This window comes from Phacochoerus africanus, chromosome 5 (genome assembly GCF_016906955.1).
Source record: "Phacochoerus africanus isolate WHEZ1 chromosome 5, ROS_Pafr_v1, whole genome shotgun sequence".
Classification (NCBI taxonomy): Eukaryota; Metazoa; Chordata; class Mammalia; order Artiodactyla; family Suidae; genus Phacochoerus; species Phacochoerus africanus.
Window position 1 is genome coordinate 129,524,093 of NC_062548.1, and position 13,848 is coordinate 129,537,940.

At 49.9% G+C, this 13,848-nt stretch overlaps 1 protein-coding gene across 4 annotated transcripts in view; it reads right to left on the minus strand.

The window, feature by feature from the left end:
• LPIN1 (lipin 1) overlaps positions 1 to 13,848 on the minus strand; it is a 135,186-nt gene that overhangs the window by 32,242 nt on the left and 89,096 nt on the right. For all 4 annotated transcript variants that reach the window (XM_047782622.1, XM_047782623.1, XM_047782624.1 and 1 more), the window contains 6 exons: positions 12,741 to 12,834; positions 11,879 to 12,069; positions 10,687 to 10,780; positions 9,342 to 9,411; positions 5,918 to 6,010; positions 2,895 to 2,974 (listed from right to left, as the gene is read on the minus strand). In XM_047782622.1, the coding sequence (XP_047638578.1) occupies positions 2,895 to 2,974; positions 5,918 to 6,010; positions 9,342 to 9,411; positions 10,687 to 10,780; positions 11,879 to 12,069; positions 12,741 to 12,834 (622 nt within the window). The remainder of the gene's footprint in view (positions 1 to 2,894; positions 2,975 to 5,917; positions 6,011 to 9,341; positions 9,412 to 10,686; positions 10,781 to 11,878; positions 12,070 to 12,740; positions 12,835 to 13,848) is intronic.

Consider the following 13,848-nt stretch of genomic DNA (forward strand, 5'->3'; position numbering starts at 1 on the left):
TTCCCAGGCTAGGGGTCCAATCAGAGCTGCAGCCACTGGCCTACGCCAGAGCCACAGCAACACAGGATCCAAGCCACATCTGCGACCCACACCACAGCTCACGGCAACACCGGATCCTTAACCCGCTGAGCAGGGCCAGGGATCGAACCCGCAACCTCATGGTTCCTAGTCGGATTCGTTAACCACTGAGCCACGACAGGAATTCCTCCAACAGCTTCTTAATGAAAACCCACAGGCTCTCACGCTGGCCACCCCCAGGATGGCACATCCTTAGCCCCAAGCTCACCTGCCTTCTCCCTTCTGAGCTTCCCCAAAGGACATGCCATATTCCAGGTCGGGAATCCAGATAACATTCCAGGTAATCGTGCTGGAAAAAGCCCCTCCCCAGAGAATGAGCCAGAGGCCGAGGGTGAAGAATGGAAAAGAATCACAGTTCTTCTCCGGGCTCCCTTCTAGGAAAATACCCGAGGGGGCGGGGCACGGGGGCAGGTGGGCAGGAGCAGCGCCAGGGCGCCACCAGGGGGACAGAAAGTGTAGCAACCTAGCCAGGAGCTGGCCCCACAGCAGGGCGGAGTCCATCAGCTCCTGCATACTCTTCCCCACAGAGAGTAAAGTATTTCCCACCTGACACCTACACGGTCTCCATCTCCGACAATGATTTTTAGAATCGCCACAGTGTAAGATACAGAGCCAAGGCCAGGAGTCCGAGGATGACACTCTAAGCCCATCTCTCCTGTAAGTCAACCAGATGTCAGGCAAATCTCATCAGTTCAGTAAAAGAACAACACTGAAGAAATGTCTGCTCCGGAGTTCCTGCCCCGTGGCTCAGCGGAAGTGAATCTGACTAGTATCATGAGGATTCCGGGTCAATCCCTGGCCTCCCTCAGTGAGTCAAGGATCTGGTGTTGCCGTGAGCTGTGCTGTAGGTCGCAGACACGGCTCGGATCCTGCATGGCTGTGGCTGTGGCAGAGGCCGGTAGCTACAGCTCCGACTTGACCCCTAGCCTGGGAACTTCCATAGGCTGTGGGTGCGGCCCTAAAAAAAAGACCAAAAAAAGAGAAATGCCTATTCTGGGGTTCCCATCATGGACTCAGCGGTAACGAACCCAACTAGTATCCATGAGGACACGGGTTTGATCCCCCGCCTCACTCAGTGGGTTAAGGATCCAGGTTGCCGTAAGCTGTGGTGTAGGTCTTAGCAGCAGCTCAGATCCTGCAGTGCTGTGGCTGTGGTGTAGGTCGGCAGTTACAGCTTCAATTCGACCCCTAGCCTGGGAGCTTCCATATGCTGCAGGTGCAGCCCTAAAAAGCAAAAAAAAAAAAAAAAAGAAATGCCTGCTCTGAGGCACTGGTTTGACCACCAAGGTATAAAAAGGATTGAGATGAGAATCTTGCCTTTGGTGACTACACTGGCATTTTTCTGCCTGCTAAATAAGAAACCCAGCCCAGGGTTTCTTAGGCACAGGAATAGCATAAAGGCCAGGTCATGTGGAAAAGGTGTTATACCCACTCGGACCACTCAGGGTCAGGATGTAATAGCATCAAACTAGTGGGTGATGGCATTGCCCTCGGAGGAGTTATCCTCAAATCCTATTCAAGTAGGATACCCTGAAGGCAAGACACTACAAATATGCATCACTATTATCAAGATCTAATGGCTCCTATGCCAAGTCCATATGAATCCCTATCAACCCTCCTACAGTGTCGGTGGGAATGTAAACTGGTGCAATCACTATGAGGAACAGTGTGGAGGTTCCTTAGAAAACTAAATATAGATGGCCATATGATCCAGCAATCCCACTCCTGGGCACATATCTGGAGAAAATCATAATTTGAAAAGATACATGCACCCCAATGTTCATTCTGGCACTATTTACAATAGCCAAGACATGGAAGCCATCTAAACATCCATCAACAGAGGAATGGATAAAGAAGATGTGGTACATATATACAATGGAATATTACTCAGCCACAAAAAAGAATGAAACCATGCCATTTGCAGCAACACGGATGGACCTAGAGATTATCAATGCTAAGTGAAGTCGGACAACCACAAAAATATGATATCACGGGTATGTGGAAGCTAATTTAAAAATGATACAAAATAACTTCTTTACAAAACAGATACAGACTCAAAGCTTTTGAAGCCAAGCTCATGGTAATCAAAGGGGAAATGCTGGGGAGGGATAAGTTAGGAGGTTGGGAGTAACATACACACATTACTACATATAAAAGAGATAAGTATCAAGGACCTACTGTATAGCACAGGGAAATCTACTCAATACTCTGTAATAACCTATATGGGAAAAGAATCTGAAAAAGAATGGATACATATGTATGTATAACTGAATCGCTTTGTTGTACACCTGAAACTAACACAACACTGTAAGTTAACCATATGCCAATAAATTATTTAAAAAAAAACCATGAATCTCTATCGAGACTTAGAAAAGCAATAAGTCCTGGTAAGAATTTAAACCACAGAGAAAGGCAAGTTCCTTCAGAAGGGAAACGTGTTTTCATGTCACTGCTAGTGCGTCACCATCATCCATATGCACGAACTCCCACTACGACAATTACCTTCTGCAGAGGGAGAGCTATCTTATGCCAAGACCACGAGGAACGCTCTAGATACATTATCTCGTTTAAGCCTCGCACTGACTTGGGAATTTCTGCATCTAAGGGAGGAAAGGCTTGCACGTGATTAACGGGCACTTCAATTGAAGTAAACGGCTCCAGGTCATTGAGAAATGACGGAGCCGGGTCTGCAACCCAGGTGCGTCTGGGTCAAGGCCTGGGCTATTTGGTGAACCCTATCAGCACCTGCTGGGCATGCGCCTTGACCTTGGACACAGAAAAGAGCCGGAACACCCCCAAGACGACTGGCACTGTACCTGGTGGCCATGCCAAGTTGTGACGGCTGCTCCCCAGTACTGTGGCTCTTTCCTGCCAAGCACTGCTCTGGCTTGCTTTCCTGGAGAAGAGGAAGACAAAGGGTCATGGACATAGCGAAGGGAAACCACCCACACGACAGATGGCATTCTGGGATGGGCTCTCCGAAGCCCAGGGCAGGGTCCCCATGGCACACCCCTGGGGGTGGTAGGTCCCAGTCGCTCCTTTGCTTAGATGTCTACAATTCAGCTGGGAAGTATTTTTGACAGAAACAAGTCTGTTTTCCATAAGTGTTTGTGGCACCAAACCAAACGTCATCATCACTGTAGCTTATGCAAATGCTTTATCAAGGGCTGCTTGGAAACGCGAGGGCTTTCAAAATATTTTCTTATAATTGCTGATAGAAACGCCTGAAAATATTTTCACACCATATTTTGCTTGAGAAAAACATGGACGCATATTCTCTTTCTCAATACTGCATGCTCTTAATAGAGAGATGCTCCTTTCATGTACTAGAAAGAGCTGCGGCATTCCGAGAGCTCTGGGTCCGTCCTGCTTCTCCGGCTTAGGAACCTCGGGCACGTCGGGGAGACTTTCAGAGCCTCGCTGGCTCACTAGCAACACAGGGGTGAGATATGCCCGTGTTCATGCTGCGATGACCCACAGAGACGCTGCACATAAACGCAGAGCCAGGCCCTTGCAGGCAAGAGAGGCGCAAAACATCCGCCAGCCCCACAGACAGTCATCAGAGGCCAGGCATATGCGTCAAAGGACCAAGGACTTACAACCAAATGGCATTATCTGTGGCCATTTGGTCAGGAGAGAGGTCGCTATTTTTGATGTCAAGAAAGAAAGGGAGCGATAAAAACTACACAACAGGGTGACCGGCTTAACGTCTGAGGGGTACAAACCATTGCCAAATGTCCTTTCGTTTGTTTTATAAGCACACAGATAGGTGATGTGATGACAGGCCAAACAACGGGCAGTCCCTTTATTGGGACAGGAACTTTGCTGTCACTAGTAACGATTCTTTGTTAGACTAGTTCAAAAATACATATTTATCTGAAATGACAGATTTCATTCTTTTAAGAGAGGGCTTCTAGCTCTTCCTTGTTTCCTACTGGCATTTTCTTCAGTTCAAACTGAGAATCTGGATACTCTGCAATAAACTAAGTGTCTGAAATAGGCTTCTGCCTAAATTCTGGAACATTCTTCTTTCTAGTAAGAGAATCAGAATATGCTTTAAGTTTTCTAAAGTACAGCACATGCTTGCTCTAACATGCCTGCGCCCCCTTGGAAATAATGGGACAATCAGTAAAACTTGGATATACAAACAGAAAATGCCCAAGAACAGTATTCATTTATTTGTTTGTTTGTTTGTTTCTCTTTTTACAGCCGCACCCGTGGCATATGGAGGTTCCTAGGCCAGGGGTCTAATCAGAGATGTAGCTGCCGGCCTACGCCACAGCCACAGCCACACGGGATCCGAGCCACATCTTCAACCTACACCGAAGTTCGCAGCAATGCTGGATCCTTAACCCACTGAGCGAGGTCAGGGATCCAACCTGCAACCTCATGGTTCCTAGTCGGATTCATTAACCACTGAGCCAGGACGGGAACTCCCAATACCTACCTTGATAAAACAGACTCTTTCCCTTTGAACTAAAAAGAGAAACAAAAAACAAAACAAAGAAACAAACAAAACCGAAAAACCACTGAGCTCCCGGGATTTCTTTTACTCTTATAACAACAGACTTGACTGTTGTTCTTGGGGGTCTGTCCCACGATATTCCAAAAGCATAGCCAGCATATTCCCTTGAATATCTGCTGAACTCCTGCTCTGGGTCCAATGCGGGCACTTGGGATCCCACAAGGACCAAAGCCACACGTGGGCTCTGCCTTCATGGAGTTTAGGGTCTGGAGGAAAGGGATGCTAACCAGACAGTCCTACGAATAAGTGTGTAATTATAAATGCTGACAAAATTGTGAAGAAAAAGTTCACAGGCAGGGCTCTGAGAGCAGAACAGCAGAGCAAACTAACCTGCCAAGAAAGGGCCATTTGAGGTTCGAGTTAGTTAAGTGAAGACGCGTGAGAGGGCTCCCAGAACACCAGGCAGAGGAAACAACACATGCAAAGGTCCTGGGGTAGAAGGTACTTTCAGCCAGGGAAGGCAAGGGGACTAGCAAAAGATGAGGCTATAGCGGGAGCAGGGGCAGGATACACAAGTCCTGTGAACCGTGGAAAGGAGATGGGTCTTAACTGTAAGAGTCCTGGGAACCCACTTAAACGTTCTCAGCAGGGAGCGATATAAATTGGACTGTTACCCTAAATAAGCCAATTGAACTACACAGAATGAGGAAGAGAGGCCGAGGATGGATGTGACAGACCATCTAGGTCCACTTATTGAAACTCTCCTCACAGGGAGATACTTAACCTTAAGAAAAAAAAGTGTTCGGAGTTCCCATGGTGGCTCAGTGGGAATGAACCCAACTAGTATCCATGAGAACAGGGTTCAATCCCTGGCCTCACTCAGTGGGTTAAGGATCCGGCGTTGCCATGAGTGGTGGTGCAGGTCACAGATGCAGCTGGGATCTGTGGTTGCTGTGGTTGCGGTGGAGGCCAGCAGCTGTAGTTCTGATTTGACCCCTAGCCAGGCGCTTCCATATGCCCTCAAAAGGGCGCAGCCCTAAAAAGAAAAAAGAGGAAAAAAAAATGTACACTTCAGGTTGAATCTCGTTTTTTTAACAGAGGAAGAAAGGTCCCAGGGCGGGAGGGACTTGACCATGGTCTCCTCTGAGAGGGAGCAGGGCCGGGAGGTGAACCCACCTCCACTTGCTCCTCCGGGGCCTGTGTCTCCACCTCCCCTCGGGTCTGCGCTTCCATTTCCTACTGGGAGGCAGAGGTGGCTCCTGGCCTGGCATGATGGCTTCTTTCAGTGACACTCAGGCCTGAGGACAAATGCCCCTGCCCAAACCCAACCCTCGCCGAGCTGAGCAGAAACCCCCTTCTGCGTGCCGGGCTCACCTCTTTGATCGTGGTGTTTCTTCCCCTCCACGAAAACCACCATCTTCCTCCCTTTCTGGGCATCTTATCCCTCATGATAGATTCCACCGTGGCCTGTTTTAAATGGATGGTAACATAAATAATGGAACCAAAAAAAGATCAACTTAGCACCTCCAAACCAAAAGACACACACATGCAAATTAAAGGAAGATTGAAAAGAAAAAAAGAAAAAAAAAATCAGAGAAAACACAACATACTATTTGCGGGTTAAAAAGTTTCGAGAAGCAAAACCTAATGGCGTCCAAAATTACATTAAGGTAACTTAAGCATGAAGACTTAAGAAGATGTTAAAGGAATAAACACACAACAAATAAAATACAACACAACAACAACAGAAAAAGAAAGCATTGAAAATCATTAGTGATTAGTCAGACCAGAAGTTTTCAAATTAAAGTGGTTTACTCATTAAGATATTGTTATGCTCCAAGGGATGATTATAAAATAAAAAAAATGAAATGATTAATATGGGGTGTAGGATAAACAGGTTTAGACAAAGGGCACGGGATCTTTTTAGTAAATTTCCAAATTTGGGCAAGTGGAACATTAACTGATGCATTGACTGAAAACCTCAAGTATTACAAAGTCATACTCCTGGCCTAAATAAATGCAAGCTGAACGGGAGGAGATTAAATATTAATTCAAATTTTCTAAGTATTCCCAAAGCACAAAATATCTATCTTGAAATTAATTCCAGCACAAAGGTAAATGCGATCTAATTTCCCTTCCTTGGTTTCTACAGCTGTCAGGTAGGTGATACCTCAGCTAGTACTGGAAGAAAGATTTAAGTCTTTCAACCAAACAAGTTCCAGGTTAGTGAAAAGATAAATAATTCACATATTTTGCCTGAAGTGTGCTTCCTTCTATCATTAAAAATCCCTACCTGACAGAAGAGAAAATCTGAATATACTAAAAAGCTAATCATCCATACCCTATGCACAAATAGGACAATTCATACCAATGTCACTTAACTCTATTCCTCCTATTTCATCCATAAATGTCACAAAACTCCAATTTAAGAGAACCTAACAGCATTATTTTCGGACTCAGACAAACCGATTCTAAAGTTCACTTATAAAACAAACAAAAATGGCCAAGAAAACTCACAGACAGAAGAAGAAGGAAGCATAAGCCTTACTCAATATTGAAATATATTTAAAAGCTGCAATAACTAAAAAAAAAATATTGGGACATGAGTAAACATTACGGAATGGAAGACAAAGTCCAGAAGGAAGTCTAAATTCACAGAGAAATGTAATATATGATAAAGTTGTAACTGCCTATCAGGAGAAGAAAGTTATGTAATGAAAGGAATCAGGCTGATTCGGTAGCTATGCTACATACACCCTTGTCAGCTGCCCCCCTGGGCAAAGCATCCCTTTTCTTTCTTGCCAACACATCGAAAACTCTGCTCAAAAATCAGACAGTACTCTGTTCCCAGGAGGCAGGTTCAATTCCAGAGGAGGAACCCAGGTCGGTTGGTACCACCCAGAGCCATTCCATTGTTTGGCCAATAACTGGCTTGGAGGAGATCATCTGACCAAGTAGTGGCCAATGAAACGTGAGGAATCTGCCTCTATCTCTCCTACTGGGACATGGGTATATGAGGAGATGCAGGTAGAAGAGACATCGTGTGATCATAAAGGGAAAGCCAAGGCAACCACAGCGAAGCTCCCGCAAATTCATCCGGCCTGAAACCACCAGCCTCTAGGAGATGCTTATTGTGTCAGATAATAAACCCCTATTATTCAAGCCACTTGTCATCACTCTGTTTTCTGCAACCAAAGCATCTTGATTCAATAACCAGCTGAAAAAAAGAAAAAAACTGATTTGGTTCCTGATAACCTCACACTCATTACTCTCAAAATAAAATGTTGATGAATCACAGATTTAAGAAAGTACGAGAAGGAAAGACAGGGCATATCTGCACAAGTTTCGGAAACAGGACTTAGGGCCATTCTGGTGTGACACAAAACCCAGCAGCCACAAAACAAGACTGACAATTTTTTTTTTTTTAAATTTATGGCCACACCCATGGCGAGAGATCAAATCCCAGCCATAATTGCAACCTACACGAGAGCTGCAGCAACAACGGATCCTTAACCCACTGGGCTGGGCCAGGGATTGAACCTACGCCGCCACAGAGACAATGCTGGATCCTTAAAGAGATAACCCCAAGACTGACAAATTCTACACGTAGAAATAATTTCTATTTTAGATGAATGCCGTAAACAGTGTCCAAACAATTACTGACTGGCCGTAAAAAGTCTCAGAACACCTCTACATCACAAAGACTAATTTCTTGAAGTTCAGGACTCAGTCACGTCTATTTCTTTTTCTGTGAACTACATCCTTTATAACCACATTTCTGTTGCACTGGACTTTTTTCTTTCTGCTTTGTTAGAGCTAAAACATGCAACACAAAAATCTGTCCGGGGCCAGGGCTATTGTGTGGGACCTGGTGGCCACAAAACCAAACCACTCTGGAGGGCATGACCTCCGCTCAGCCCGGAAAGAAAACTCACAGATAAAGCACCGCCAGCGAGGGGCCACGATCCCAAAGCAAACGCACACACACACACACACACAACCGCAAAGGAGAGAGCACGGGCTCAGCGAAGCCGCAGTGGACCCTGGGGACCCTGGGACGTGAGGACGCCTGGTGGACGACATCCACGGCAGCACGAGGCACGTGCTCAGAGCGTGAAGGACGCACGTGTAAGACCAGGCCTCTGTGCCACACAGAAGGAAACTTCCTTCCCCGGAAAATGGTCAGTGAAAAGGGGAGGATCCAGAAGGATCCATCGCCAAAAAACGGTCCGTTCCGGGTAAGCCCAGGGAACCATCGGGGGAGGATGTGCGCACGTGGGCACACGTCTGCTCCTCACCTTCTTTTCCTGGCAGCCACTCACTGCTCTCTGCCCTCAGGTGCAGCGAGGGGCCGCCCCCAGACCTGCACCTGCTCCTCCTCGGCCCATCAGCCCAGGGCTTGTTTCCCGGCTGGGTGGTGCCTGATGCTGCCCTGGCACCTGCCTCCCTGCCCCCAACCCTGATGCCTGCTCCCCTCATCCCTCTCGGGCTCTGATGTCAGCAGCCATCTGCTCTGCCCCTAACTGTGTCCCTGACATGGCAGGTGCGGGGACAGGAACCCTGGAAGAGACAGGACTCGGTCCGGCACTGCCTCTCTTGGGAGGTTTTGCCTTGCCGGGGAGGGGGGACGGTCAAGCTGCAAGACAGACCAGTGCGAGACTCCTGATGCTCATACCCATGAACTTGCAAAGAGCACAACGTCAGTGACCTTGAGGTTTCTTAAATAAAAATTCCAACCCCCCAGCCTCATCTACCCATCATTTTCAGGGTCCCCTTTCTTCCTCGTGTTAAAGCTCACCTTTGGCAAAGGTTTCTGGAAGGCCTGCATCGCCAGGAGCAGAGGTGCGGCTGTTGTCCAGTTATAGTATCTAGCACCAAACAATGAAAAGACGTCAGAAGACCAAGGCTCAGGCTGAACTTTCTACTGTGCCTAGAGGCGGTCATGGAAGGCTCTGGAACTCCACTGGGTCCAACACCTTTGGCTGTCCCCCACATGCCCTGCCCTGGCAGGAGCCCCTTGTCCATCCACACCCACGGGGGGTCACACCGAGTGGCCAAGTGGCTGTCGTGGCAGCAGCACAGATGACACAGCGGGTGCCCAGCGGCCAGCCGAGAGCAGCCCACGCCCCGCTGTGCCGGGCCCTTTCTTGCCACGGTTCAACAAAAAGGAAACTAGGACCCTCTATTAACACAGAAACAGCCGTGGCTTCCTCTTCCAGAGAAAAGTCAGCCGACAGCCTGTAAAAACACATGCTCATCCCTTGACCTCAGACAACGAAGCTTCCAAGGCCTGGGGCCGTGGTCTATTGTGTGACACCCTCCCGCCTTCCCGTGCACCAGGCCAAGCCCCACAGGCCAAGGAGGTGAGGTTACAGGTCCCAGGTAAATGTGAAACTCCCCAGGATGCACAGCTACATCCCAACACTAACCATATAGTGACATATACTAACCGAATACTAACTATACTCTGCCGACAGGGAAGGGACAATGATGGAATTTGTTTTAATTTTTCTTTTTTTCTTTTAACGGCTGCACCTGCAGCATATGGAAGTTCCCAGGCTAGGGGCTGAATTGGAGCTGCAGTTGCTGGCCTATTGCCACAACTTGTGGCGACACCCGATCCTTAACCCACTGAATGAGGCCGGGGATTGAACTTGCATCCTCATAGATATAGTTGGGTTCGTTATCCACTGAGCCATGACGGGAACGCCATCACAGATATTATGTTGGATTTTGGTTTTTTTTTAGGGCCACACCCAAGGCATATGGAGGTTCCCAGGCTAGGGGTGGAATCGGAGCTATCGCTCCTGGCCTATGCCACAAGCCACAGCAACACCAGATCCGAGCCACATCTGCGACCTATAGCACAGCTCATGGCACTGCTGGATCCTTAACCCACTGAGCAAGGCCAGGGATCGAACCTGAAACCTCATGATTCCTAGTCGGATACGTTTCCGTTGTACCACGACGGGAACGCCTTATGCTGGGTTCTTAACCTGCTGAGCCACAGCGGGAACTCCTGGATTTGCATAAAGACTCAATTTTATATATTCCTAAGGGTTACTGTCTAGGTCTCCAGAGTTGAAAAATGGAAGCTGAACCCATATCGTGCCCTGGCTAAAATAATTTTGGGGGGAACTTACTTATTCCCGATCTTCACCACGAGATTGGGGTCGTCAATGAGGGCAGGGTTGTCCACAAACTGTTGATACGACACGGCTTGTTCCAAAAACACATCTGTGAACGCAGTTGTGGGGGAGAGTATAAGGGGGACGTGGCCCACACAGCAGCCCGTATTTTCCACTCACCCAGATTTGCAGGTTACATTCTGAGAGTGCGGGCACTCCAGCTGTGCAGACGATAAATGCATTCGTGAAAGGGGCTTCGGTTAGTTTTTAGGGGGCAGTGTCTGCGCTGAAAGGAAGGGAGGTGGGGGACCTGGGAGGATGGGGGGCAGCGCCCTTAACCAGGGCACACACATCGATGGGGGAGCAGGCGTGGGAAATGCACCGGACACGCCCACCCACAGCAGCGATGAAGGCGGAGGGGAGCTTGAGGCCAGGCCCCCCGGGGTTGAAGTGGCCTCGCTGGTGTGACATTGGCCAAGGGCGCCACCTCCCAGGCCTCAGCTCCCCACCACCACCACTCGGTAACGTGGGGACGGGAAGCACGTCCACCGTCTCGGTGGTCAGGGAGGATGGACGTGGTCACGAACGAAAGTGGGTGACCCGCCTAAGGGTGCAGGGGGGGACAGCCAGGACACCTGTCCAGGCTCATTGGCTGGAAGGGCCGACTGCATCGACTGGGGGTCTCGGGGCCACCTCACCACATAACTGGCACGAGACACTGGGAAATCACTGTGACAGATACAGTGGGCGCTATGAATTAATTCATCACTAAGCCACGCCGGGACACCAGATGCAGCTGGGAGGCTCCCCAGGACTTGCTCCGACAACCCTCCCTCCTCCAAGACCCCACAGCATTTCCCTAGACTGTCTTCCCACCTATGGGTACCCCTGCCGGACGGGCACCCCTGCAGGACAGGCTTTTGGCGAAAACAGGCACCAGCTGTGGTCAGCAAAGCCTGATGACCAGTGACTCCAGCAGCCTTGTTGTCGCCTGTGGACGCGTGACCCACAGGAGCCTGAAGCCAGCCAACCGCCAGGCAGCAACGTTTGGGTCCTGAGCAACGCTGAGTCATGCGAGCCTTCAGGAACCGAGCCAGAGAAAAGCCCTCTGGGGCCTGAAGGCAGGAGAGGAGCCCGGGCTTCAGGACGCTCCCACCGGCGGCCACCAGGGGGTGCTCTCGGCTAGAAGATGGCTCGGCCGCGGTACCTTTGGTGATTTCCCTGTTGTCGCTGAGGCCCCCGCACAGGGAGATGGCGATGGACGGCAGGTCCCTCAGGCCGTCGGAGGTGCTCTCCACGCCGCTGTCGATGCCAGAGCTGCCCGCGGACTGCGGGGACTGGTTGGCCGAGCGGGCGCCGTTGTCGCTGGACTGTTTTGTGAGCCCAGACGGATCTCCGCTGGAAGAAGAGTGGAAGCGGCTGTGAGGCTGTCCCTTGTCTCATCTCACAGAGACATCAAGGGACGCCAGCAACCAGAGGAGCAATGGATCTCACCCCAGGACAGGCTTTCATTAAGGCACCACGACAAAAATAGACAAGGTAAATGCATGACCTTAGGAAGAAAGCAAGCACTTTGAGTCTACACAGCTCTCTGCACCCTCTCCCAGGTGCATGTGGAACCCCTGCAGAGGAAGCACTGCTGTCCTCAGAGGCCACAGTCCTGTGACCGCCGCCAGGAGCTGGCCCTCCCTGCCCATTGGGAGAACTGAAGGTGGGCCCCCGACAGCCTGCGGAACCCCCCCCCACCCCGGGGGGAGGGACAGGGCCGCGCAGCCACCTGCTCTTTGACACTGAATTGGGTTGCGGGCCACCGACCACTGGGACGTCACCTCCCCGTCATCAGGGACATGGCCTCGTGCCTGCGTTCCTGCACAGGAGCCAGCCCCGGGGGACACGTCCACACGCTCACATCCACGGAGCGCCCACTGCTTTTAGGGGGCAGTTCTCACGATAAAGCGTGAGCCTCCGCGGCCTTTTCTCACCCCCTTTCTGATCAAATAGAAGGAAAAACCGGACTCCGGGATGTTCGGATTATAGGAAATGAAGTGAAGAATAAAGAGAAGCTTTACTTTTTGGGGAAATACAGGGCGGCGACTTCGGGGTCCATGTCTGTGAGGTCATCCAAGTAGACGCCGTCGGCCCCGAGGTGTCTGCTTCGTTTGTCTGCAAGACAAACGGGTCAAATCAGGGGCACCGTCCCAGAAACAGCCTCCGGGACCTCTGAGCTTCTCTAGAAAGACCGCGTGCAGCTCTGTCAGAAGCGCCCGCGCTGGCGGGCATCACCAGAGGCAGGGGGTCGGCTGTACCAAAGCCCCTCGGAGGCCGATGGCCGGGATGTCGCCCAGCCTGTGGCCGGAGCCTCAGCCGCCCAGCTGTGAAGGGCCTGAAGGGTACTGAGTACTCAATACATTGACGTGATTGCATTATTCCTCTTGTCAGTACTTGGTTATTATTTTGGTATTTTGCTATTATTTTGCTGTTATTTTGTTGTTTTTACATTTTGTTATTATTACTAAATACTATTTTGTTATTGCTCTGTTATTTTCTTACTATTACTAAATAACAATTTCGTGGTATGTTGTTATTATTACTAAATAACAAAGTTTTCATCAACTCTTCCCCATCAATACGCCATCCTAAACACTGCACATCGGTCCCTGGGCGCCGCGGCCGAGACTTCCTATCTGCTTCTGAGGGAGGAGCAGGTCCCAAAGCCACGTGGCTGATGGACGGACTTAAGGTCACAGCTTGGGACAGGCATCGCAGGAGACATTAACCTCTGTGTACGTGACAGCCTCTGTTCTAAGCACCAAGGAACAGGGAAACAGACCAGAAAGATGCCTGACCCCACAGAGGTCACGTTTTTTGTAAGGAGGTCAGGCAAAAAAAACCAAACAGGTAGTGATACACGGGACACGGAAATTACAACAGGGAACCTGGGGGCAAGGAGAGGGGACGCGGACTAGCTTGATAATCGGCTTCCCCTGGAGGGAGCCCCAGCATGTGCGGTCCCCAGCACCCCGACCTGTATGGGGAGGGGCCCACGCGGCGATGCCCAAGGCCTCCTTCACGTCGGGGTTTCTATGGCTAAATTCTGAGGATTCAGCCAAAGGGCACAGCCTGAAGAGATGCCCTGAGTCCACTCGGAAGCATCCTGAACTCAGGGGGAGAAACCGC